At 44.5% G+C, this 27,801-nt stretch overlaps 3 protein-coding genes across 8 annotated transcripts in view; 1 reads left to right on the top strand and 2 right to left on the bottom strand.

Moving 5' to 3' along the window:
• Positions 1–4,888: 4,888 nt before the first annotated feature.
• LOC126950744 (60S ribosomal protein L23-like) lies at positions 4,889–9,898 on the bottom strand. Its single transcript, XM_050784736.1, is given in 3 exon segments — positions 4,889–5,995; positions 5,997–6,282; positions 9,587–9,898. Coding segments are annotated over 2 exon segments (522 nt in total). The 5' UTR covers positions 6,275–6,282; positions 9,587–9,898; the 3' UTR covers positions 4,889–5,751.
• Positions 9,899–12,833: 2,935 nt separating this feature from the next.
• RWDD2B (RWD domain containing 2B) overlaps positions 12,834–27,801 on the bottom strand; it is a 1,177,964-nt gene continuing 1,162,996 nt past the window's right edge. The window contains exons 2-6 of the mRNA XM_050784730.1: positions 20,494–20,563; positions 15,815–16,041; positions 15,660–15,727; positions 15,182–15,544; positions 12,834–13,732 (exon numbers count right to left, since the gene is read on the bottom strand). Of these exons, the coding sequence (XP_050640687.1) occupies positions 13,498–13,732; positions 15,182–15,544; positions 15,660–15,727; positions 15,815–16,021 (873 nt within the window). The 5' untranslated portion in view covers positions 16,022–16,041; positions 20,494–20,563 and the 3' untranslated portion in view covers positions 12,834–13,497. The remainder of the gene's footprint in view (positions 13,733–15,181; positions 15,545–15,659; positions 15,728–15,814; positions 16,042–20,493; positions 20,564–27,801) is intronic.
• USP16 (ubiquitin specific peptidase 16) overlaps positions 25,330–27,801 on the top strand; it is a 30,567-nt gene continuing 28,095 nt past the window's right edge. For 4 of the 6 annotated variants that reach the window (XM_050784718.1, XM_050784715.1, XM_050784716.1 and 1 more), the window contains exon 1: positions 25,339–25,490. The gene's annotated coding sequence lies outside the window, so the exon portion shown is untranslated. Of the gene's footprint in view, positions 25,491–26,426; positions 26,490–27,801 lie in introns of all 6 variants that reach the window. The other 2 variants (XM_050784717.1, XM_050784714.1) reach the window with 1 other exon arrangement.

The following is a 27,801-nucleotide window of genomic DNA, read 5'->3' as shown; positions in this document are numbered from 1 at the left end:
GGAGTCTCTATTAACATTTGAAATGTACGAATCCTGTGACCTAGTGATTGTGCGACTCAGAATCGCACTAGAGAAACAAGTAAATGTATGCTGGTTATTGTTTCTTGTCCACGCAGTCACCCTTTTATACTCACTCCATGTTACTGGGGCGATTCTGCTAGACTTCACCAACAGGGCGAACTAGAGGGAAACAAAGGCAAGAGGAAGAAGGGACTTGCTCCATTCTGTGAGCATCATGCCAGCAGCAGCTGCCTTTTACCGTGGCAGGAGCAATTGCTTTAGCCAGCAGGTGGTTTTAATCTCCATCCTTTTTCCAACAATCACAGAATCAGCCGTATTGCACGCCTTACCGATCACAGCAGCAGTCAGTGCTCTCCTCAGAGATCTGAATTCTACCTTCATGGAACCCCTCCCTTGAGCTCCTGAGATAGCCAATGTTTGAGCCACCTCCTCAGGAGTTTGAGCCCCAACACCATGGGATCCCTTCTTTGAGCTCCAGAGATCCAGCAGCAGCCAGCCATCACCCTCTCTACATTCTTCATAGGCCTGAACTAAGGTGTTCAGGGCCCTCCTCCAAGCTTTTAGGTTCTGATGACTCCAACCACTTCTTTTGTTCCATCCTTTCCTAGCTCTAAGAATGGTTAACTGCTACCTCCAGTGATTACCTGTTACCTTTTATAATTCCTTTTGACCAATTTCCCATATTAAAATATTTCTCAATAACTAATGTGATTTCTGTTTTCCCGACTGGACCCTAATTTTAAAATGCACACAAAAGCCGGGTGTAGTGGCTCACGTCTGTAATCCCAGCACTTTGGGAGGCCGAGGCAGGTGGATCGCCTGATGTCAGGTGTTCGAGACCAGCCTGGCCAACATGGCAAAACCCCGTCTCTACTAAAATACAAAAATTAGCGGGGCCTGATGGCAGGCGCCTGTAATTCCAGCTACGTGGGAGGCTGAGGCACAAGAATCTCTCGAACCCGGGAGGTGAATGTTGCAGTGAGCTGAGATCATGCCACTGCACTCCAGCCTGGGTGACAGAGCAGACTCTGTCTCAAAAAAAAAAAAAAAAAAGTCACACAAAGAGACGGATGTTCACAAAACTTTATAACAGGAAGATATTTGTAAGCAACCTATGCTTATATATTGGAGAATGGCTAAATATATTATATGTATTCAATAGGCTATTACGCAGCATTTAAGAAGAATAAGGTTTATTTGTACATATATAGGAAGAATTATGAGACACATTCTTAAGTAAAAAGCAAATACCAAGTAATATATACAGTATGATACCATTTGTGTTTTTAAAACCCACAACACAATAATATATATATATTTATGCATATATATAATATAAATACAGAGAATAGGCCGGGTGTAGTGGCTCACACCTGTAATCCCAGCACTTGGGGAGGCTGAGGTGGGTGGATTACATCAGGAGTTCAAGACCAGCCTGGCCAACATGGTGAAACCCTGTCACTACTAAAATACAAAAATTAGCTGGGCATAGTGGCAGGCGGCTCTAATCCCACCTACTAGGGAGGCTGAGGCAGGAGAATTGCTTGAACCCAGGAGATGGAGGTTACAGTGAGCCAAGATCCCGCCTCTGCACTTCAGCCTGGGCAACAAAGTGAGACTACATCTCAAAAAATAATAATAATAATAATAATACAGAGAATAAAGATCTGCAAGAAAACATACCAGTCTGATCATTGTAGTTAATTTTTGTGGGAAAAAGTGGCAAGAAAAGAGATCAGGGTTATGAGTTACAGTCAAAAGAAATTAAGCCTTATCTGTAAGATTTTATTTTATACAAGGACAACATATTCCTGTATTAATTATGTAGTTAAAAATCAACTCAGGCTGGGCAAGATGACTGATGCCTATAATCCCAGCACTTTGAGAGGCCAAGGTGGGTGGATCACCTGAGGTCAGGAGTTCCAAGACCAGCCTGGCCAACGTGGTGAAACCCCGTCTCTACCAAAAATACAAAAACTAGCTAGGCACGGTGGTGTGCACCTGTAATCCCAGCTACTCGGGAGGCTGAGGCAGGAGAATCACCTGAACCCAAGAGGTAGAGGTTGTACCGAGCTGAGGTCACACTACTGCACTTCAGCCTGAGCAACAGAGCAAGACACTGTCTCAAAAGAAAGAAAGAAAAGAGAAATGTCAATACTTTTAGGCCAAGATTAGAAACTCTTCAGAAATCAGGTTGGGAGTTGAAAAAAAAAAAAAAAAGATTTGAAACTCTCCCTTCTTCATTCATGATTATTAATATTATAAATTATTATTTTCACAGATTAAGAGTTATACAACAGGGCCGGGTGCGGTGGCTCAAGCCTGTAATCCCAGCACTTTGGGAGGCCGAGACGGGTGGATCACGAGGTCAGGAGATCGAGACCATCCTGGCTAACACAGTGAAACCCCGTCTCTACTAAAAAATACAAAAAAACTAGCCGGGCGAGGTGGCGGGCGCCTGTAGTCCCAGCTACTCCGGAGGCTGAGGCAGGAGAATGGCCTGAACCCGGGAGGCGGAGCTTGCAGTGAGCTGAGATCCGGCCACTGCACTCCAGCAAGGGGGACAGAGTGAGACTCCGTCTCAAAAAAAAAAAAAAAAAAAAAAGAGTTATACAACAGAATTATAGTCTTTTTTCCCTAAGTAACTATTGGGCATGACTTACAGATGCCCGATGTTAGAATAATCTTATCCATCCAGACAAGTTTCTGAGGAGGAAAATCAGACATCAAGCACTTAAAAATATATTTCCACATTCTATTTTATTTATTTATTGACCCTCCATACCCAAGTACATTTGAAAAACATCACCATATCCTGTGGCTTTAAAAAATGGCACAGTTGGCTGAAATTCACATGACCTCCTGAGTCTAATCACATCAAATGTTTTTTTCTAAAATTGAAAATTTTCTTTGCTCTTCTATTTTATCAAGAGTGCCACCAAAAAGAATGTCTTATTGATGGTGAATTAAAATTTTCTTCTAGGTTATTCGTCTGAGTTGGAAAATAATTTTTTTTTTTTTTTTTTTTTTTGAGATGGAGTCTTGCTCTGTCACCCAGGCTGCAGTGCAGTGGCAAGCTCCGCCTCCCGGGTTCACACCGTTCTCCTGCCTCAGCCTCCCAAGTAGCTGGGACTACAGGCGCCCGCCACTACACCCGGCTGATTTTTTGTATTTTTAGTAGAGACGGGGTTTCACCGTGTTAGCCAGGATGGTCTCGATCTCCTGACCTCGTGATCCGCCCACCTCGGCCTCCCAAAGTGCTGGGAATTATAGGCATGAGCCACCGCACCCAGAGGAAAATAAATTTTCAGAGTAGACATTTTAAAAGTAAGATGTGTTCAGAAATATTAAAAGTAGTTTGATTTTTAACCCACCAATGCTAATAAAATAGAAATCTATTTTTATTTCATACAAACACATTTTATTGCCCAATATTATCCAGTTCATATCTCATTCCAGACTCATTTGTTTTGTCCTCATTTCCCTCATAAGTTTGGAAGAGTGGAAATGGCTGAACTTCTTAATCCATCAGTTTCAGGAAAGGAGACCCCAGATTTGTGACGGTTGGGTTGTCACTCTCAATGGGACTTTAACCACAAAACTTCTGTGAAAGTCCTTTTTTATGGGATTCAAAACATAAGCTAAGATGATGAGTCATATTTTGGAATCAAACTATATCTCAGAAACCATCTAGTAGCTTTAGAAATCAATGTAACATTTATCAAACTTTCCAAGCTCTTGACCTATTAAGAGCCTATGTCTAGAAACAGCTAAGCAACTGGCGTAAGCTCCACAATAACAGTCCTAGAACCAAAAGGCACTGACTCTTAGTCCATTGTTGCCATTACAATGGAAAAATCACTTTTGGCTCCGTGGCCTGAATGTATAATCACTTGCTTTCCCATCTATTACAACCTCAGTTTGTACTAAACAGGCTGCATAGTACAGAAAAAGGAAAGAAAATTAAAAAGCAAACCTAATCCACAGAATTGTTCACATGTGCTCTGTAAGCCTTCCACACAAATGACACCAGGTTTCCCACCATGCTACACCCAGATAGGAAAAGCTCCTTTGCTAGTTCCACAATACCCTTTCTTTTATGTTGGCTAGAGCTCCTCAGCCTGGTGAGAACGGGATCTGGGTGTTGTGCTGTACTTTCTTGGGAGATGGAAGTTGTGGGATCCCTGCTGATATATTCAGAGGCATGTTCTGTAACCCATCCTCTAGCATTCAGTGTACAGACTTCACCACAACAATCACTCTGCAAGTGCACACTGAAATCTGTGTTCAGTAGGGCCTGCTGGGATTGTTTTAAGGACTTTGACCTGATAAGAACATATTGCTTTCCTAGGTCCTTCAAAAAACACACACAAGTCATTTTTATATACCAAAAAATATAGGTAAGACTGGGCAGAGAATTTCTGTAACACACTTGACAGTAATTTCAGGTAGAGCTTCATGATATTTAAAAGGGAATGCAGAAGTCAGAGAAAGTGTTACCTGAAAATATAGCAGAGTACTCAATAATTTTTCCTCTACACATAATAGATTTGCTTTTTTCTAAAAACTGCAAAAGAAAGTACCATAGCTATATGTGACATCTCCTGGTTTATAGTCACAGGAAACTTTTGAAGATCTCAGCTCCATGGTCCCCTTTTCAATACAATCTTTCACTTCTTCTGTAGCCACCTTGTCATTCACAGTGAACTTTTTCTAACCGGCAAACATACTAGCCAGCAGTTCTAACTCAGACAATCTCAGTCATTCTATAATAATTCACAAGTTCATTCATTCCTTTCTTTCCTTCCTTCTGTCCTTCCTCCCTCCCTCCCTTCCTTCCTTCCTTCCTACCTACCTTCCTTCCTTCCTTCCTTCCTTCCTTCCTTCCTTCCTTCCTTCCTTCCTTCCCTCCCTTACTCCCTCCTTCCTTCCTTCCTCTCTCTTTTTTTTTAAGACAGTTTCACTCTTTTGCCCAGGCTGGAGTGAAGTGAGGTGATCTCAGCTCACTACAACCACCCCCACCCCCAGCACAGGTTGAAGTGATTCTTCTGCCTCAGCCTCCTGTGTAGCTGGGATTACAGGAGCACGCCACCACGCCCAGCTAATTTTTGTATTTTTAGTAGAGACAGGGTTTCGCAATGTTGGCCAGGCTGGTCTCGAACTCCTGGTCTCAGGTGATCCACTTGCCTCGGCCTCCCAAAGTGCTACGATTACAGGTGTGAGCCACTATGCCCAGCTATAATTCACAAGTTTCTAGAGAGGCAAGGGCAAGATAATTTATACCCACAAACTTGGGAGAACCCAATGGAATAGAAATACGGCTACTTCCAGCCACATGGCTACTTCCAGCCTGGGAAACACAGCATGGTGGCAGGCGTGGTAGCACATGCCTGTGGTCCCAGCTACTCAGAGAGGCTGAGGCAGGAGGATCATTTGAGCCCGGGAGGTCATGGCTGCAGTGAACCGTGATCATACCACTGCACTCCCACCTGGGCGACAGAGTGAGACCCTGTTTCAGAAAAAAAAAATAAAGAAATGTGGCTGCTAGAGAAAATGTATCTGATTACCAAAATTAATCACAGATAGGATTTCCCCTTTATTCTACTTTCAGATATACTTTACCAAAATAAGAAATATAGTGAAATCCAGTGACAGTCATAAAAAATGCTGATAAAACTCAGCATTAATTAATCTTTATTAAACTTGGTGGTACTTTACCTTCAACTGTTATTAAGATGTATTTTTTTTTGGGGGGGACAAATACTTTTTAATGGCTTTTTTTTTTAACGGCTTTAAAGTTTTTCTTTTTCTTTCTTTCTTTTTTTTTTTTTTAATATACTGGAGAATCACGCAATGCACAATCAGGGGCCACAAGTCTGCACTCTCCTTTGCTACTGGTCCTGTAATGGCAGAACCTTTCATTTCGCCTTTATTACTCACTATGACCCCTGCATTATCTTTGAAATAAACACTTTCCATCTTTTCTCCGGTATGACTTTCATTGTCGAATGACCGCTGCTGGATGTACCATTTTTCTGAGCTCTGGTTTGCCTTTCTTGACTGTGGCCATCACCATGTCACCGACACCAGCAGCGGAAAGTCTGTTCAGCCATCCCTTGATCGCCTTCACAGAGATGATATACAGGTTTTTGGCTCCTGTGTTATCAGCACAGTTGATCACAGCTCCTACTGGAAGACCCAAGGAAATCTGGAATTTCACACCAGAGGACCTACCACGTCCTCGCTTTGACATCTTGAACACTGGAAAGAAGGAAAAAAGTATTTCCAAATTGTTTAAAGCAAACTTCGTATTTAAATAGCAGCAACACTACATAGGTAGTATATGCCAGGAGAGCATTTGTTTGTCAACTGGGATCCCTAGAGAGTCAATTGAGAAAACAAGATATAATAGTTTACTAACATTACAAAATAAATGTACAATAAGAATAATTTCAGTATATATCGGCTATAACTCACCACAATTTAACACGACATTTGGGTGGGGACAAATATCCAAACTATATTAGAGGGATTTAAAAGAAAAGAATATCGGCCGGGCGTGGTGGCTCAAGTCTGTAATCCCAGCACTTTGGGAGGCCGAGACGGGCGGATCACGAGGTCAGGAGATCAAGACCATCCTGGCGAACACAGTGAAACCCTGTCTCTACTAAAAAATACAAAAAACTAGCCGGGCGAAGTGGCGGGTGCCTGTAGTCCCAGCTACTCGGGAGGCTGAGGCAGGAGAATGGCGTAAACCCGGGAGGCAGAGCTTGCAGTGAGCTGAGATCCGGCCACTGCACTCCAGCCTGGGCGACAGAGCGAGACTCCGTCTCAAAAAAAAAAAAAAAAGAAAAGAAAAAAAAAAGAAAAATAAAAGAAAATAACCATAATAGTACTAGAGGAATATATAGGTGGATTTCCAGTTCAAAATAGCATCTGCTAGCAGCCTCTCCCAAATTCACACACACGCACAAACACACACACACACACACAAATTGATGAAAACATTGAAGAAGACAGAAACAGCATGACTAAAACTAAAACTGATGAAAAACAGATTTTCAGAATCTAGAAGGAAACTGTAATACTGAGTCTGGACTCAGGAAGTCAAGAAGGCAGGAAGGAGATACAGGTACATGTATATATATTTCCCTACCACATAAAACTGTGTCCTTTCTTGCTGGTCTAACCCCTACTCCCATCTGCCCTACAAAGCCCTTCCTTCCCACATATTCTTTGGAATTGTAGCTCTGTGATTAGCCAGTATTCACCCTCAACACTTGTTCACAGGTTGGCTAATGACAGTGCTTCCACAGCAGCATCTCATGAGTGCTGTTTATCATTTAAAATCCCACCTACCTCAGGGGTCTGCAGATAAGAATAGGATCCTCTTTGCTTCTACTTTCCTTAAAACAATAAATCATTCTTTTCAGGCTGCTGTCAACAGAATACACCTTCTGACATCTGTCCTCTTACCAGCCTCCTGGTCATACCCTTGTAGTCTCTAAACACTTAACACTTGGCTCTCCACCCTCATTCCAAACATCATCCTGGACGGTCTTTTTAAAGTCCTGATTAGGTTCATGTGGCATATCTGTCCACTGCTTGGCCTCTCAGTTATAAAAATCTTCATCTCTCATATCCTTTTCCTCTATTCAACTTCATCTGCCACTCCACAGTCACATCCTGATATTACTACTTACATTTTCCCAATTTAACCCCACTCTTGGGTCACGATCCCCTCTTGCCAGATTCCTCATTTAACTGTTTCCACCTAGACATTCTTCAAGGAAATCTTGACCTTGCATTGGCCCTTATATTTTCTCCTTAACAGTAAGGACTCTTTTCTCTTTACTCCCTTCATTGTTCACTTTAGATTTCATGATCTTTTGTATCAGTCACTCTCTTGCCAATACCACAAAGTCTCTTGTACATCTGCTCCTTCAGCCTATTCATCTGGAGAAACCAAACACTACACAAAGCCAATTATTTGTTTTCAGCTTTTTTTTTTTCCAGAGAAAAGTTTAACACTGCCTGGAAAACTAACAATGTAGTCAACAGAAGCTTTAGACCACTAAGAATTAATGATCCCATGCCTTAGTTGTGTCTTCATTACAGCCCAACAAATGTACCACACTTCTGTAATTTTCTAGGACTCCCAGTAATTATTTGAACACTTCTTCAAAACTCTGACCATTCTACCTTCCTCCTTGACTTAAACAGATGAGTTTTCCTCCAATTTCACAGGACAAGATAATCAGATTATAATCCTTATCTTTCCAACAGCAAACATATAAATTGGACTGATGATTATTATACACCGTTTAACTTAAATGGTTGTTAAAATAGTAAAATTCTCTGATACCCTCTGAAATGTTTTCATTGCCCTTGCCATTTCCCTAGGACTTCTCTGACCTTCCCCTGATTCCTGGCTAAAGTGTTAATTGTTGATTTATCAGTCTTCCAAAACCCCATTCCAGCCCTAGACATGTGGCTAGTCCAATGGATGGTGATCAGGTCATGTTGGTTGTTAACTACGTTGAATATCATCCCTTCCCATGAACTTTCCTTGCATCTTCAACTATAGTCCTCCATAATTCTGCTAAAAAAAGAAGTATTAAAGACGGGGGCGCGGGGGGGAATGAATGCACAAGGCTAGTCATTGCTGCACCATTTCTTTTCTTTTTCTTTCTTTCTTTTTTTTTTTTTTGACAAGGAGTCTCACTCTGTCACCCGGGCTTCAGTTCAGTGGTGTGATCTCAGCTCACTGCAACCTCCGCCTTCCGGGTTCAAGCAATTCTCCTGCCTCAGCCTCCTGAGTAGCTGGGATTACAGGCGCCTGCCACCACACCTGGCTAATTTTTTGGATTTTTAGTAGAGGCAGGGTTTCACCATGTTGGCCAGGCTGGTCTCGAACTCCTGACCTCAGGTGATCCACCCATCTTGGCCTCCCAAAGTGGTGCGATTACAGGCGTGAGCCACCACACCCGGCCTAATTTTTTTATTTTTTAAATTTTAATTAATTAATTATTATTATTATTATTATTTGAGATGGAGTCTAGTTCTGTCGCGCAGGCTGGAGTGCAGCGGCACGATCTCGGCTCACGGCTCCGCCTCCCGGATTCACACCATTCTCCTGCCTCAGCCTCCGGAGTAGCTGGGATTACAGGCGTGAGCCACCACGCCCGGCCCTAATTTTTTTTTTTTCTTTTTAAAGAAAACCCTACATATACACACATGCAAAAATAGGATACTAGAAAATAAAATGTAAAACCAAAATTTAATATTGTCTTTTTGGACATGGGATTGTGGGTGACTTTAAAATCCAGCTATTTCTACTCTTCCTATAATGATATATATTATGTGTAATCATATATGTAATACATATGTTTAATACGTTATATATAACATATAAATAATATATATAATTTGTTGGCGGGAGAAACGAGGGAGAGCAGGTTTTCAAAATCCGAAAAGCCAAATGCCCCCCAGTGGGGAAAAAAGCCTCGATTTCCGTAATTCCCTGGTTAAAATGGAGGAACACCTTGGACTTCGAAGGCACTACCTGGGTCCCAGGGTGCACCATTCCTCTAATCCCCCAGTTGCAGCAACATCTGGGAAGTCCCGAGAATGGGAATCGATGCCTCTTTTTCCGAAGATAGTAAGCGTCAACAACAAAAAATAAACAAAAAGTCCAACTCGGCCCCAAAGCAGCATCTGGCTGGCCTGCGAGATGCCCACTCAGCAGGCGAGTCCGCAGCTTAGGACTCAAGCCCGTGTTCGGAAGCTATAGCCGAGATCCGAAAGGCAGCGCTCGCAGCTGCAGTGACCCTCCCCGCCCATAAGTCCTGGTGCTCACAGCATCCCGGAAATCCACGCCTCGTGCTTCCGGGCCACGTCGGCCCAGGAAGGCGCACGCGCGAAGTATGGCGAGCTTCACTCCGCGCTCTTAGGCTGCCTGTGGGGCCTGCGAGTGCTCGGGAGCTGCCGGGGTCACAAGAGAAAGCCTAGCTGTCGATGACAGCCCCAGAGCGCCTGGGAGCCTTGCGATACCCGGGTGTCTGTAGGCAGCCAGCAGACACTTCCACGCTGATCTGGAATCTTCCCTCGCCCGGCTCTGCCCCTCACAGGGATGGCAAAGGACTTTACGACCTACATCCCTTCCCCGATCTGATGGCTTCAGATGGGCAGATTGTGTTTAAGTGGAATGCTTGTGGTGCCCCTTTGCTGAGTTTTTATGGACTCAGTTTTCTCAAGTAGTTCTAATAATCGCTGGGGGTAGGGGGGTGGGGCGGGAACGTAATTTCTGCATCTGCCCTTAAATACCTTTAAACCTTGGCTGCATTGTCGCTTTTATGGAATTTCACCAATGGTCTGTTATTTTTTAGTTTCCCTGATACACATCTTTCTTAATAACAGAATAAATAGCACTTTGGGAGGCCAACGCGGACGGATTACCTGAGGTCCGGAGTTCAAGACCAGCCTGGCTAACATGGTGAAACCCCCATCTCTACTAAAAATACAAAAAATTAGCCGGGTGCAGTGGCGCGCGCCTGTAATCCCATCTACTCGGGAGGCTGAGGCAGAATTGCTTGAACCTGGGAGGCAGAGGTTGCCGTGAGCCGAGATCACGCCACTGCACTCACACTCCAGCCTGGGCTACAGAGCGAGACTTCCTCTTCAAACAAACAAACAAAAACAAAATAAAACAAAGCATGTGGCCAATATTCCCTGCCAGTACTTGTTTTCTTTAGAAAATGTAACTTTTAAACATAATTTGACTTGAAACGGTTTTTCAGGATTTATCATTTTTTATAGGTGATTCCAGTTCAAAATAGTTACTACATTAATATGTTGATAAATCGTCATTGCTGAACAAATTTTTTTATGTGCAATCATACAGAACATTTTATATTTAAGGATGTTTATATATCAAGTATATAATCATTGGTAGAAACTGGGCAGGGCGCGGTGGCTCACGCCTGTAATTCCAGCACTTTGAGAGGCTGAGGCAGGTGGATCATCTGAGGTCAAGAGTTCAAGACCAGCATGGCCAACATAGTCAATCCCCGTCTCTACTAAAAATCCAAAAAGTAGCGAGTGTGGTAACACGCACCTGTAATCTCGGCTACTTGGGAGAATGAGGTGGGAGAATCACTTGAACCCCAGGCGGCGGAGGTTGCAGTAAGCCAGGATTGCACTACTGCACTCCAGCCAGGGTGACAGATCCAGACAGAGTCTGTCTCCAGAAAAAAAAAAAAGAAACCTAAGAAAGCTATATTGCTTATACTCTTAACATTTCTAACATTTCACTACATTTATCCATTCTCAAAGGAACTTTCTCATCACAAGATTGGAAAATCTGTACTTCCCTGGCTTAGTATGACTTAATCATAAACGTCTAAATTTGACTGATGTCCCAGGAAATAAAACTTGTAAAACTACTCTGTTGCATTCTATGTGTTTATGTGACATTTGAGATCTGCATATTATGCATAGCAATCTGGTTTTTAATATAATGTACAGAAACTGAAAAAGTTTTAGCGGTTTAGTTGCCACTTTAGCTGCTTAAAGTAATATATGCATCATCTGCCCCCTTTGGTGGTAGGAATGTCAGATTCCATTCTCTGTAGGGTATTTCATACAAATCTGTTAGTCACTGGAGGAATGAGAAACTAGACACAGAACTGGTCCATCTGGCTGTCTGGTGGCAGCAGAGGAACTGGGATTTCCAGGGCAACTGACAGGGCAATAGGAATGGGCAGCAGGGAGGAAATCTGGGGAGGTACATAAGATTTAGGTCCAATACAAGCACTGTGCTTTAAATACCATTCTGACCCTTATTTATGTTTAATAACCTTTATATTTAAGATCTATCCACATTGCCTTCTTCCATTTTATTCCTTCAGATTTCTACATTGTATTACATAATATATGCTATCTTTCACTTACTGATTCATTTTGTGATAAGCATAGTTTGCCTCCAACTTTTTACTAACTTAATGCATTGTTTCTCACCCCAACTCCATTCCTCAACCAAGTCTGACTGGTCAAGAAATATCCAACACCTGGTATCAACCTGCATGCTAGCAAATTAATAAATAATAAATGCTTTTGGAACCAATTTATGGAGGTCCTTAAAAACTGAGTGGTGTGTTTAATGGTAGGTCAAAATTTGGCAAAAAGAAGTATACGGAAAGCCATTTCCAGAACAAAAAAATGTCAGAATACAATTTGCCAAACAAATCTTCTAAATTACTAATTTGATGAATTGTTGACGCTTGTTAAAAAAGTTTAAGCCCTACTCGTGCCTCAGCCTTGTCTGAGGCAAGCCCAGGAACAGGGGCAGAGCGTGAGTATACAAAACGAGACGAACTGCAAACTCCACTTCAGAAAAACTTCACCTATTTATGTATCAAAAGGCTGGGGTAAATGCAAAACTAAAGCTCTGAAAAACTCTATTTGACAAACTAGCTTTCAACTGCTAGTAAAAAGCCTAGAAATTGGCTGGGCGTGGTGGCTCATGCCTGTAATCCCAGCACATTGGGAGGCCGAGGCGGGCGATCACCTGAGGTCAGGAGTTCGAGACCAGCCTGGCCAACATGGGGAAACCCCGTCTCTACTAAAAACACAAAAATTAGCCAGGCATGGTGGCAGGCCCCTGTAATCTCAGCTACTCGGGAGGCCGAGGCAGGAGAATCGCTTGAACTTGGGAGGCGGAGGTTGCAGTGAGCCGAGATCGCACCATTGCACTCCAGCCTGGGTGACAGAGCAAGACTCCGTCTATTAAAAAAAAAAAAAAAGCCTAGAAATTAAACAAAACTGGTTTTATTTCATAAGACGTCTAGAGATAGGCAGCGGCTGGTGTTGGGTCAGCAGCTCAACAACGTGGCAACTGGCATCTTCGTGGTTCTCTTAGTCCTTCCTTCTGTCATAGTTCAAATAACTCCTCCAGCTCCAGCCATCACTTTGGCGTTTATAAAAGTAAGAGGGGGAGGAGGTGGCCTAGCTGCATATGTTTCTTTAATCAGGAAGCAAAAGTTTTCCCAGAATTCCCAAGGCCAAAGCTGTGTCCTGAGGCCACTGAGAGTTGTTAGTTGCAACAGAGGCTGAAAGGGAAACAATTAGCTTTTCTGGGTTCTTTAGTGAAGGCAGGTAAGGGAGAAGGGGGTTGGGAATGGCTGGCAAATTGGAGCACCAACATCACCTTTGTGGATCATTTCTTTTTCTAAATGGGCAGCTGATATGTGAAGAAATATCTAACAATTTTAAGGTTGTAATTTAAAACTCAGTTCTGCTTTCAATCATGACATTTTTAACAGATGCATTTCAGCTATACTATTTTTTCTTGTCCCCCACTCCCCAACGTTCTAGAATGGAACTAAAATAAAATTACTTACTTAATCTTTCAAGAAAAAGTGGGAAAAAAAAATCAAAAGACTAACAGTGACAAGATACTTTCAACTACTCTTACTGTCATTGTCCTTCTACACCAAAAAACATCTGGAAAACATCCCCACATCCTTTGGCATTTAAGAACTGATAGAGCTGACCAAAGTCCATGTGGTTTCCCCTGGCTCCATTAACACTGAACACTTTTTCTTCAAAAATGGAAAATTTCCTTTGTCTTTCCATTTCATCATTTGTACCATCAAAAGGAATGTCTTCTCGATGGCGGATTAAAATTCTCTTCCAGTTTAATTTTCTGAGTCTGAAAAGAAATTTCCAAAGTAAACATTTTCAAAATGTATAGAGCACATAAAACAGAAGTTATAAAACAGACTTATCAATGCCTTTTCCTAGAAGTAGTCTACTTTTTAAAATTTTTATAACTTTTGTTTATTTAGTAGAGACAGGTCTTGCTATGTTGCTCATGTTGGTTTCAAACTCCTGGCTGCAATTGATATGCTGCCTCAGCCACCCACAGTGCTGGGATTACAGGTGTGAGTCATCACACCCCACCCAAGAAATCTACTTTTATCTCAGAGGGATTTATTTTAATCAAATATGATTCTGGTCATAATCCCATCCCCAAACTCATTTGTTGCCCTTACTACGGCCTTGTATCAGTAGTTTAGAAATGTAGGAATTACTGAATCCCAAACTATTAATGGATCTTCTCAGAAATTCATTTAGGATATCAGTAGAGAGGCCGGGCGCGGTGGCTCAAGCCTGTAATCCCAGCACTTTGGGAGGCCGAGACGGGCGGATCACGAGGTCAGGAGATCGAGACCATCCTGGCTAACCCGGTGAAACCCCTTCTCTACTAAAAAATACAAAAAACTAGCCGGGCGCGGTGGCAGGCGCCTGTAGTCCCAACTACTCGGGAGGCTGAGGCAGGAGAATGGCGTGAACCCGGGAGGCAGAGCTTGCAGTGAGCTGAGATCCGGCCACTGCACTCCAGCCTGGGCGGCAGAGCGAGACTCCGTCTCAAAAAAAAAAAAAAAAAAAAAAAAAAAAAAAAAAAAAAAAAAAAAAAAAAGGATATCAGTAGAGAAATGAGAAGACTAGTGGCAACTCTAGTGCTTCTAGAAAGCCCCTTACTTCATAGGGTATACAGTTTGCAGCATCACTAAGATAAGGGAAGGATCAGATCCATGGAAGTGGATGGGGTCATAGTGTCTTGGGCAGGAGCTCAATTCATTCAGCGTATATTTACAGAATGTCTCCTATATGTACTTGTCAGGTGAGGGGGAAAATGCTGACTACATGCGATTTCTGCCGTATCTATCAACTTGAGATTGAATCCCCATAAAGATACAACCCCCGGGACATACTTATCTCCAAATCGCTAATAGTCATGTGTTGCTTAACAATGGGGATACATTCTGAGAAATGTGTCTTCAGGTTATTTTGTCATTGTACCACCACGATAGAGTGTACTTACACAAACCTAGATGGTACTTTTTTTGTATTTATATTTTTTCATATAGAAAAGCAAATGTCCCAGCATGATTACTGAATATCACTCTGATATTCAATAGTGGGAAGATCAAGTGCCATGTATCAGGTTTCTATATGTGCTCCATTATAATCCTATGGCACCACTGTTTTATGTGTGGTCCACTGTTGAGCAAAACATTACTAGGCAGCACATGACTGTATCTTGTTTACTATTAAAATTTTTGACATGACTTCACATACATATGTGAAAGCAAACCTTGACCAGAATTCTTCACAGGCACTTTGTGGGCCTTCCACACAAACAACACCAGGTTTTCCAGGCATGCTAAACCCAGACAGGGAAAGCTCCTTTGCCCACTCTAGAATATTCTTTCTTTTGCATTTGTTGTAGATATGATGGCTGTAGATCCAGAGTCTTGTGAAGATGAGGTCAACTGACTGGACTGTGCTTCCTGTGGGGGGTGAAGATGAAGTATCTCTGCTGACATAGCCAGACGCGTGTTCTCTAACCCACTCCGTGGCATTCAGTATACAAACATCTCCATGACAGTGTTTTTGCAGGAATGCAGTCAGATCTGTGTTCAGCTGAGTCTGCTGGGATCTACTCAATATTACTGATCTAACAGAAAAGATATAAGAAAACAATTGTCTGGGAACAGAAAACAAATTCAAGAGTTGCTTTTATTCTCAGATTAATTTGACCTCCAAAGTTGGCCAGAACTTCTGTAACGTACCTGACAGTAATTTCAGGCAGAACTGCTGGGTATTTAAAAGGAAGAATACAGGCCAGAGAAAACATCGCCTGATTAAAGAGAAGAAGAAAAAGTGCACTAACCAATGTTTTAAGTCTCAACATGTTTCAATCCTTCCAAAAGCAAAACTGAATTACCATTGCTTCCTCAGATACATCCAGGTTCATATTGATAGTAAAGTAAACTTTTGAAGATCGCCCCTCCATTGTCTTCTTTTCAATACAATCTTTCAGTTCTGCTACAGCCAGTTGGTCATTTACTATGAGCTCATTCTCACCAGGGAACATACTGGCTAGCAGGTCTAACTCAGCAAGCTGGGCCTCCGCCTGCTCTATCTCAATCATTTTTGGACATGTGTAAGTTTCTAAGGAGGTAAAGACAAGAGAGACAATTTACATATGCAATCTTAGAAGAAATGAATACATCAACAAGGGTACTTACTAAAATTGTATTTGATTTCTTCGTAAATTGTACAATTTAATTAGTCTCTTCCCCATCACTCTACTTTCAGATATAATATACTAAGTCCTATGCTAAGACCAGCCTGGGCAACATACTGAGACCATCTATAAAAAAACAAACACAAAAAACTTTTAATAGTAAGTAGACACCACATTCTTCTGTGTCTAGATAGTTGAGCGGACATTTTGAGCTACCATAAATGGGCAATTTCATCATAGTAAACCAATTATGTAGTCAAAAAGCTGTATCAATAATGTAGCCAGAAGAGAGGACATAACTGGAAACCTAGAATGTACAGAATAAGTCAGGGAGTTTGATTATCTGAATGGTCAGTTTCTTAAGTAAATATTGTTTATTAGTTTTTTTTGAGACAAGGTCTAGCTCTGTTACCCCAGCTGGAGTGCAGTGGCATGATCCCCGCTCACTGCAAGCTCAACCTCCCACGCCCAAGCAATCCTCCCACCTCAGACTTCTGAGTAGCTAGGACCACAGGTACGCACTGCCACGCCTGGCTTCATTTTTTATTTGTAGAAACAAGGTCTTGCTATGTTGCTCAGCCTGGTGTCAACCTCCTGGGCTCAAGCAATCCTCCTGTCTTGGCCTCCCCAAGTGCTAGCATTACAGGTATGAGCCAATGAGCCACTGTGCATGGCATTTATGAGTTTGTTTTTTTTTTTTTTTTTTTTTTTTTTTTGAGACAGAGTCTCGCTCTGTCGCCCAGGCTGGAGTTTAGTGGCACGATCTCGGCTCACTGCAAGCTCCGCCTCCCAGGTTCATGCCATTCTCCTGCCTCAGCCTCCGGAGTAGCTGGGACTACAGGTGCCCACCACCACGCCCAGCTAATTTTTTGTATTTAATAGAGATGGAGTTTCACCATGGTGGTCGGGCTGGTCTCAAACCGACCTCAGGTGATTCACCTGCCCCCTCGGCCTCCGAAAGTGCTGGGATTATAGGTGTGAGCCACCTCACCTGGCCTCATGACAATGTTTTCTTTGCTAACCACTGACTTCGTATAATGTTATATCCCACTTTTGTAACTTGATATCGTAACAAACATTTGGTGGTGGTGTTTTTTGTTTTTGTTTTTGTTTTTTTTTGAGACAGAGTCTCGCTCTGTCGCCTAAGCTGGAGTGCAGTGGCACCATATCCGCTCACTGCAAATTCTGCGTCCCAGGTACACGCCATTCTCCGGCCTCAGCCTCCCGAGTAGCTGGGACTACAGGTGCCCGCCACCACGCCCAGCTATTTTTTTTTTAAATTTTTTGTAGAGACGGGGTTTCACCATGTTAGCCAGGATGGTTGAGATCTCCTGACTTCGTGATCCACCCGCCTCCACCTCCCAAAGTGCTGGAATTACAGGCGTGAACCACCACACCCAGCCCCCACCTTTTTTTTTTTTTTTTTTTTTTTTTTTAACAAAATCCTCATACATACTTAAAATCCCTGGACTTATTGGAATTCCATAGACGTATTTGCTAGTCTGTTTTGGAGTTGAGAAACACAGAAAACAACTTCTTGGGTGGTTATTAGAGGAAGTGCATTTACTTTGTTTTTTGTTGGAGTGGCTCTGTTACCAGTGTTTGGATTCTATTACCAGATTGCCAAGGTGCAACTCCAGGCTCTGCCACTTACCAACTGCACGACCTTAGGCAAGTGGCTTAATTTATCTGTGCTTTAGTCTCCCCAACTCCGTAACTGGGATGAGAGGGTTGCTGTGATGATTAGATGAGAATTTGTGGAAAGTGCTTGGCAACAAAGTAAATTTTATGTGTGCTTGCTGCTATTATTATTAATTTAAAAACCTTTTTTTTTTTTTTGAGACAAGGTCTAGCTCTGTCACCCAGGCCAGAGTGCAGAGTTGGTTCACTACAACCTCTGCTTTCTGGGTTTTTAGTAGAGATGGGGTTTTACCACATTGGCCAGGCTGGTCTCGAACTCTTGCCCTTGTGATCCACCCGCCTTGGCCTCCCAAAGTGCTGGGATTACAGGCATGAGCCACGGTGTCGGGCCGCTTATTACTATTATTATTATTGGTCATCATTTCTTTTTTTGTTTGTTTTTGAGACGTAGTCTTACTCTGTCACCCAGGCTGGAGTGCAGTGGCACGATCTCGGCTCACTGCAAGCTCCGCCTCCTGGGTTCACGCCATTCTCCTGGCTCAGCCTCCCAAGTAGCTAGAACTACAGGTGCCCGCTACCATGCCCGGCTAATTTTTTGTAGTTTTGGTAGAGATGGGGTTTCACTGTGTTAGCCAGGATGGTCTCGATCTCCTTTATCTTGTGATCCACCCGTCTCGGCCTCCCAAAGTGCTGGGATTACAGGCGTGAGCCACCAAGCCCGGCCTGGTCATCATTTCAACAAATGTTTCTAAAGCACTTACGTTCAAGCATTGGCACTAAGATAACAATGAATGAAAGTAATAAAACAACTCTACTGGTGGGAGGATACCATGACATCAAAAACAAATTTATATGCCCAGCCCAGGTGTGGTGGCTCACGCCTGTAATCACAGCACTTTGGGAGGATGAGATGGGCGGATTACCTGAGGTCAGGAGTTTGAGACCAGCCTGGCCAACATGATGAAACCCCATCTCTACTAAAAATACAAAAATTAGCCAGGTGTGGTCGCACACGCCTGTAGTCCCAGCTACTAGGGAGGCTGAGGCAGGAGAATCACTTGAACTGGGGAGGCAGAGGTTGCAGTGAGCTAAGATCATACTACTGCACTCCAGCCTGGGCAACATGTGAGACTGTTTCAAAAAAAACAAAAAAGAATTTTTATATCCAGTAAATAACTGCTGTGAAGAAACCTGAAGAAAACAAGGACAAGGGAAACAATAAGGCAGCAGGGGGGTGAGACTGCACAAGGGGTCGTCAGGAAAGGCCTTTCTCCTAAGGTGACTGTAGGGAAGAGACTTTAAGGAACTGAAAAGGATGCCATGTGTTTTTCTTGGCCAAGAGTGTTCGAGGGAAAGTGAACAGCATGTTCAAATGCCTTGAGGTAGGAGGGTGCTAGAGCAGCTGGCCAGCGCACAGTGAGCTGGGGACAGGGGGAATGAAAGAGTTTAGTAAGGAAAGGTGGGGCAGTTTATGTTGGGACTAGTAAAGCATGGCCAGAATTTTGAATTTTATCCCGACTGATACGTAAGAGCTACAAGAGAGGTTTGACTTACGAAGATCCCCACACTTGCTGCTACGGAGAAAAGTGAAAGGAAAAGTGGGGTAACCAGATAGACACCGCAATAACTAGGGAGAGAGGATGGTGGCTTGGATAGGATTATAGTGGTCAAGTTGGTAAACTTCAGGTTCTGGATACATGGAGAGAACAGAGGCAACAGGATTTACAGATGAATTACATGAGACACGGAAGAATGACTCCAAGGCGTTAAGCTACTGAAAGTATGGATGTGCCATTTATTTGGACGGTGTGGTCATGGAGAGCTTCAGGAGAGCTTCATGGAGAGCTGAAGTAATGCAGCGCCTACTAAGACACTGTTAGTTAAATAGAGATGCCTAGCATGCAGTTAGATATACAGTTTTGGAGTCTACGAGAGACTGAGCTACAGATATAATTTTGGGAGTCAACACTTATTTGGAGCTATATATTTGTTTAAAGTCTCCCAGGGAGTGAGCAAAGTCGGGAGAGGGTCCTATCGAATTGCAGGTAGCAAAGATGAAATGGAATAGCGAAGAAGTACGGGACGGAGGGACTCTTGAATGGATAACTACGGGAGTGATGTCACAGGTCATTTATCTGCCAAACTATTTTCGCTTAAGAGATTTCAGTCCTTCCAAAAAACCCTCAAGATAATTTTATGACTCAAGATTTCAGCGAATGCTGTAAGGAAATAGACTGTAGCCGGGCGCGGTGGCTCACGCTTGTAATCCCAGCACTTTGGGAGAAAGGGGGATTGCTTAAGCCCAATTGTTCAAGACCAGCCTGGCTAACACAGGGAGACCTCGCCTTTACTATTATTTAAAATATATATATATATATTTAAGAGAACGTAGACTGAAACTTGCTATTTCTGAGTGGAATAATATCTTTTCCTTGCAGATTTTTTTTTTTTTGAAAAACAGAGCACGGTACCCCGCGACCCAAGCCACGAAGCTCTCAGGAAGAATGCCCAGCACGCAGCCACCCTCGCACCCTGATTGCCCTCGGGGCGAGGTCGCCGGCTGGAGCGGGGCTGCTGAAGCCGGGAAGCAACGCCGAGGTCCAAACCGACCGATGGGCGCCTGCAGTGAGGGGAGGCGGGCAGGCATGCCGGGAACGTTCCCAAAGTGTTGCGCCAGGCGCTGCAGCGTGGGAAACCCCCGTGGCGCTCGCCACTGGCGCTGAGGCGAGACTAACCTTGAGTCGCGGCCCCCTCACTGCTGTAACCCGGGTTCCATGGCTGCACGGACAGCTCAATTTTCACCGGAAGGAAACCTCAAAATTCTAGTATACTGCTACCCAAAACTCACAAACCGCCTCACCTAGCGGCCTATCAGAAAAAAAAAGGCGCACGGCGCATGCGCGCGCAGGGCCGCGGCCGGAAGCTAGAGCTGGCCTGTCGGGCGCCGGGTCCGCCAGTGTTTGTGTACGCAGCTGGAACGACTAAGGGAATGCTTTGTCCCTGCTAGGTACTTCTCAGTCGCAGAGTTTTCTTCTTCTTCTTCTCCTTTTTTTTTTTCTTTTTTTTTGAGACGGAGTCTCGCTCTGTCCCCCAAGCTGGAGTGCAGTGGCGCGATCTCGGCTCACAGCAGCCTTCGCCTCCCGGGTTCGGGTTCAAGCGATTCTCCTGCCTCGGCCTCCTGAGTAGCAGGCGCCCACCACCATGCCCAGATAATTTTTGTATTTTTTAGTAGAGACGGGGGTTTCACCATGTTGGCCAGGCTGGTCTCGAACTCCTGACTTCAGGCGATCCGCCACCCCTGGCCTCCCAAAGTGCTGGGATTACAGGCCTGAGCCACCGCGCCCGGCTGGAGTTTTTCTTCTTAATAACTCTCCATGCCAACCCCGTTGTCATTTCCCAGCGGCTGCCACTGTCAGTCTATATAGCGGGCTCTTTTCAGGGACAAATAATCGGTCCGTTAATGCTCCTCAAACTCGAACGTGCCTAGGAATAGTTCGGGAATCCTGTTGAAATGCAGATCAAGATTCGGTAGGTAGGGGCGGGGCTCCAAATTTTGCATTTCTAGTATCTTCCCACACAGTGGTGATCCTCCTTGTCCCTGAATCATGGAGGAGGAGGGCAATTAGGGAGATCTGAGCCTGGATGCATGGTGGCCTTAGCTATCTTAGGTGTTCTCGTCCATTAACCAAGCTGGGAGGAACCGTGTGAATGCATATTTTTCCCTCTTAATAAAAGGGTAGTTTGAAGGAGATGCTGACAGGAGGGTAATTGGAAATGTTTTTCTTCCCAATCCAACTGAGGGCTAAACATAAAGGTAAAAATAAAAGAAAATTATGGGCCGGGCACAGTGGCTCACACCTGTAATCCCAGCACTTTGGGAGGCCAAGGCAGGCAGCTCACTTGAGGTTGGGAGTTCGAGACCAGCCTGACCAACATGGAGAAACCCTGTCTCTACTAAAAATACAAAACTTAGCTGGACATGGTGGCACATGCCTGTAATCCCAACTACTGGGGAGTCTGAGGCAGGAGAGTCGCTTGAACCCGGGACGCAGAGGTTGCTGTGAGCTGAGATCATGCCATTGCACTCCAGCCTGGGCAACAAGAGCAAAACTCAGTCTCAAAAAAAAAAAAAAAAAGAAAAGAAAATTATGGCCAGGCATAATAGCTCATGCCTATAATCCCAGCACTTTGGGAGACCAAGGAGGATCACTTGAGCCCAGGGTTTGAGACCAGTTTGGGCAACAGAGAGAGACCCCTGTCTCTATAAAAAATACAAAAATTAGCCAGATGTGGGGTCCTGTGCCTGTAGGCCTGTAGTCCCAGCTACTCAGGAGGCTGAGGTAGGAGAATTGCTTGAGCCTGGGAGACTGAGGCTGCAGTGAGCTGTAACTGCACTACTGCACTTCAGCCTGGGCAACAGAGTGAGACTCTGTTTCCAAAAAAAAAAAAAAAAGAAAATTACCAGATAGTGGATAATTGCTGGACAGAGAAGTAAGGTGATGTGAGTGATCAGATGACTGTGTTACCTAGATTGCCCTGTAACTGGAAGGAAGTGACTTTTAAGGCATGTATAGAGGCTGAATGCGGTGACTCACACCTGGAATCCTAGTGCTTTGGGAGACTGAGGCTGGAGTATCGCTTGAGGTCAGGAGTTTGAGACCAGCCTGGGCAGCAAGCTTTTGCAGAGACACGGTGACTTCAAAAAATCAAAAAGTTAGCTGATGGGGTGGCACACACTTGCCGTACCAGCTAAGGAGGCTGAGCTGTGAGGATCACTTGAGCACAGGAATTCAAGGTTACAGTGAACTATGATTGCACTTTAGTCTGGGCTACAAAGCCAGACCCTGTCTCTAAAATAAGTAAATTAAAAATAAGGTATGAACAGAATGACAATAAGATACCAACCCCGGAAGATGAAGGGGAAGAGCCTTTCAGACAGGAAGCACATGGTACAATGACCTTAAGGCTCTGTTTTAAAATGGGTGGGGGCAAAAAGCCTGCATTTCTGGAGCTTGGAGAATAAAGCTTTAAAAAATTATCTCATCCCATTCCTGTTCTTTCTTGCATGAGCGCTGGAGCCTATGCCCTACCACACATCCGTGGATATGCCCAGGATTTGACTTGAGCCTTGGAACTTTGCATAATAGCTGCTACTAACTTTTTGAGATAATACATTCGTGGGGGCTCAGTCCTGCCTCATCTAAATCACCAGAGACCAAACAAGGATGAGCCCAATATCTCTTGGACTTTAATGTCATAATGTTGTCAGAATAAAGTGAAAGATGAAACTAAGCTGGGCGCGGTGGCTTACACCTGTAATTCAGCACTTTGGGAGGCTGAGGCAGGTGGATCACTTGAGGCCAGGAGTTCAAGACCAGCCTGGCCAACATGCTGAAACCCCACCTCTACCAAAAACTACAAACGTTAGCTGGGTGTGGTGGGGTGGCATGTGCCTATAATCCCAGCCACTCAGGAGGCAGAGGCAAGAGAATGGCTTCAACCCGGAAGGTGGAGGTTGCAGTGAGCTGAGATCGTGCCACTGTACTCCAGCCTGGGCAGCAGAGTGCAAGCCAGTCTCAAAACAAAAGAAAACAAACAAACAAAAAAATTTATCTCAGCAGTAAAAAGCAAGAGAGCTAGTTTTCCCCCAAATTTAACCAAATGTTACTCTGGTGGTTAGTATGCCACCATCTTAAACTCCTTTCATCTGATTAGTAACAATAGACATTTATTTTATGACCAATTTTTTTTTTTTTTTTTTTTTTTGAGACGGAGTCTCACTCTGTAGCCCAGGCTGGAGTGCAGTGGCCGGATCTCAGCTCACTGCAAGCTCCGCCTCCCGGGTTCACGCCATTCTCCGGCCTCAGCCTCCCAAGTAGCTGGGAATACAGGCGCCCGCCACCTCGCCCGGCTAGTTTTTTGTATTTCTTAGTAGAGACGGGGTTTCACCGTGTTAGCCAGGATGGTCTCGATCTCCTGACCTCGTGATCCACCCGTCTCGGCCTCCCAAAGTGCTGGGATTACAGGCTTGAGCCACCGCGCCCGGCCCAATTTTTTTTTTATGGTGAATTACCTGTTTACATTCTTTGACTATTTTTCTATAGATATCTGCAACCCCCCCAACTCTCGCACCCTTGGTAGGGATTACTATTTTCTCTACTAAACTAAGACTCCAGGGCAGAGAGGCCTATGTTTAATTCATTTGAGGGAAGGCTTGGCACAAAGTGTACCCTTACATATTTTCTTTTTTTGAGACAGAGTTTCACTCTTGTTGCCCAGGCTAGAGTGCAATGGAGTGATCTGGGCTCACTGCAACCTCTGCCTCCAGAGTTCAAGCGACTCTCCTCCCTTAGCCTCCCGAGTAGCTGGGATTACAGGCGCTCGCCGCCATGCCCGACTAATTTTTTGTATTTTTAGTAGAGACGGGACTTCACCATGTTGGCCAGGCTGGTCTCGAACTCCTGACCTCAGGTCATCCACCCGCCTCGGCCTCCCAGTGTTGGGATTACAGGCATGAGCCACCGCGCCCGGCCTCGCACTTACAAATTTTCAAAGAATGAACAGTAAATATTTGAAAATCCCCTCCTCTCCCGCAATTTATGTTTGACACCGTCTTTCAGTTCTGCTTTAAAAATTCACTCTCGCGGCCGGGCGCGGTGGCTCACGCCTGTAATCCCAGCACTTTGGGAGGCCGAGAAGGGCGGATCACAAGGTCAGGAGTTCCAGACCAGCCTGGCCAATATGACGAAACCCAGTCTCTACTAAAAATACAAAAGTTAGCCGGGTGTAGTGGCGTGCGCCTGTAGTCCCAGCTACTCGGAAGGCTGAGGCAGAAGAATGCCCTCCAGCCTGGGCAACAGACGGATATTCCGTCTCAAAAAAAAAAAAAAAAATTAACTCGCTGCGTTTTTTATTCTGACATGGCGCAGGAAGGTAAATTCAAGACAACTCACGTACTCAGTTTTAGAAGTCGAGAGGCCGGGCGCGGTGGCTCAAGCCTGTAATCCCAGCACTTTGGGAGGCCGAGGCGGGTGGATCACGAGGTCAGGAGATCGAGACTATCCTGGCTAACATGGTGAAACCCCGTCTCTACTAAAAATACAAAAAACTAGCCGGGCGTGGTGGCGGGCGCCTGTAGTCTCAGCTACTTGGGAGGCTGAGGCGGGAGAATGGCGTGAACCCGGGAGGCGGAGCTTGCAGTGAGCCGAGATCACGCCACTGCACTCCAGCCTGGGAGCACAGTGAGACTCCGTCTCAAAAAAAAAAAAAAAAAAAAAAAAAAAGTCGAGAGGACAGAATTATGGAAACAGAAATTTAAGCGCTCCCCGTTAGTCTCCAAATGTAATGTGTTCCAGAAAAGTAACCATCTGGGGAACTCCAAGGCTCAGACCACCACCAGATGCCCACACTTCAGAGGCATTTATATAACTTCATGGTTATGTCAGAGACCAGAAAACCCATTGACAACCAAATCCCTAAGCCCGAACTTCCGGCGCAAGCCGCACGCAGGCGCAGATTTACTAGCGTCAGAGCCCATGGTCACGGGAGGTGGGGGTGGGGAGGTGGTGGCCTAGCCACTTCCCATAATGCCGCGTTCCGGAAGTTGTTGCTTTCCAGGGGTCACTCTGGCTTCTGCTCCGTCGCTCTCAATTCGTCACCAGGAGGAAGACGGAGCTGGCTGCCCAGCCCAAAGGCCCATGAGGGGATGCAGTTATGGGCTCTGTCGCCGTGGGTGAGTTCTGGTCGCACTGCCTGGCAGTCGTCGCTCGCCTGACTTCCTGCGCTGGGAGAGCCCCTGTTTTCCGCCCCAACTTCGTTCTCTTCTTGAAGGCCCCACTCTTTAAGCACGTAACCCGGCTACTTCCGGTACTGCGATCTCATTGGCTGCGTGTCTTGTCAGTTCCAGAAGCTGGCCAATGAGATGCTGCTGCTGGCGCCCTTCTCGACCCCGTGGACCCCGGGGTTCCCCGGTGGGATCGGAGCAGTTAGAAGAGGAGGAGAGGGGAGGTGTGGCAGGCGCCGAGCAAGTGGGTGGGTGGCGCGTGGCAGGGACTACCCTATGGGTTGGGGCTGGGTTTGCAGCCGTGTTCTTACTGCTGGTAGGAAAAGCAGGATCTGTCACCTATCCAGTTGACTACACCTAGGAGAGGACTGATCTACGCAAAACTTGAAAGCCACGTTAAGACCTGCTGACAAAGTTTTCCACACCCTTACATTTTTAATGGAACCGAGTAGGCAGGGGACGACTGGGAGGGCAGAGAGAGAAGAGACTTGGAATAATATGAGAGCCGGCAACACTATCTTTGATTTAGATTTTGTACGGAGTCCTGCGAAGAGTCATTTCACTAGGACGCTAATACTCATCCGATGACACTACTTGAAAAGTGTAGTAAGCTTATTGATGTTTTAGAGCTGATGGAAGTCACAGTATTCTCTCCTCGTGACTCATTAGTTGCCTTTACAGTTGTCAGAAATTTACTGGGGCTCTTTCCGCAGCACTGGAGTGACGCCTCTATGTCCTCTGCCTGCAGCAATTAACAATTCGTCTTTCAAGTTTCCTATGGAGTCTTGAGCTGCTGCAATCCTAAAACCGGATTTACTAGTGCTGTCTGTCTTCACTGCTGCAGACTTCTGACTTCTTATTTTTCACTCTTTTCTTTTTCACCAGAACTTGTTTGCTTCATTCTTATGTACCTACCTTTGCACCTTGTAATCATCCTTTATGCCTCAGGTACTATTCTATTTTTCTATTTAAATGCAAGAAGTATTTCTTCAGGACCTACTATGTACTAACATTATGCTAGATATTATAGGCAGTTCCAAAGCTATGCCTGAAACCATTTATTTTTCTAAGAACTTTAGGTTCTGCTTAGAGAAATAAGATAAACCCAGATAAAAACTTAAGAAATTCACTAGAATATCTGATAAGGGGACAAGATGACTGGAGCATACCATAAATACTGGAGAAGTTCAGTGGAGAGGTTAATTTAGAGTAGAATGATTGTCTAAGTCTTCCTTGAAATGGAGAGCTTGCAAGATTGGTGAGATTTAGATAGATAGAACATTACGGCTAGAAATCAAAGACATCAAGGCGCGGAGGGTACAAAGTGTTTTGGAGTGGAGTACAAGAGACAGACTTGGCCAGGCACGGTGGCTCACGTCTTTAATCCCAGCACTTCGGGAGGCCGAGGCGGGCAGATCACGAGGTCAGGAGTTCAGACCAGCCTGGCCCAGAGTTCAAACCCCCGTCTCTACTAAAAATACAAAAATTAGGCGGGCGTGGTGGTGGGCTCTGTAATCGTAGCTATTCGGGAGTCTGAGGTAGAAGCAGCATTTGAACCTGGGCAGCAGAGCAAGACTCTGTCTCAAAAAAAACCAAAAAGAGACTGACTTGATTGGCAGGTAAAAAGTGGTGGTCTTGAAAACCCAAACATCTGCGTTTTACCTTTTTTTTTTTTGTAGAGATAGAGTGTCGCTTTTTTGTTGCCCAGGCTAGTCATGAACTTCTGGCCTCAAGCGATCCTCCCACCTCGACCTCCGAAAGTGTTGGGATTATAGGCGCTAGCCACCGCATCCAGACAACACCTGCCTTTTAGCTCATTTTTGTTACCCTGTGTGATCTTTCACCATTTTTTTTCCTGAGTTTTCTCCTTGAGTGAAATGTCTCTGTTTAAAGTGTTGTTATGGAAATCCGATGTGATAATGTTTGTGAAAGGACTTTGAAGATCAAAAGTACTATATAATTATAATTTTAGTGGGTTTTTTGTTGTTGTTTTTGTTGTCGAGGCATAATAGAGAGTCAGGATTAGCTGAGCATTGGGGCCAAATTTATAAAGGCCTATGGTCCCTATTTATAAAGGCTAAAGTTTAGGGAGTGTGGTCTGGGAAACTGTTAAATGCTTTCAATCAAGAGAATGATATAATAAAAATGGCATAACTGGAAGATGAATGTAGTACTGAACTCCCACCCCGATTAGAGTGAGTGGGATTGGAAGCAAGAACTTGGGTGCTATATTTTGTATTTATTTCTAAAATCTATAATT

Source organism: Macaca thibetana, chromosome 3 (assembly GCF_024542745.1).
Source record: "Macaca thibetana thibetana isolate TM-01 chromosome 3, ASM2454274v1, whole genome shotgun sequence".
NCBI lineage: Eukaryota > Metazoa > Chordata > Mammalia > Primates > Cercopithecidae > Macaca > Macaca thibetana.
Note: the sequence above shows the minus strand (reverse complement) of the source record. Positions and strands in the feature narration are given on the sequence as shown.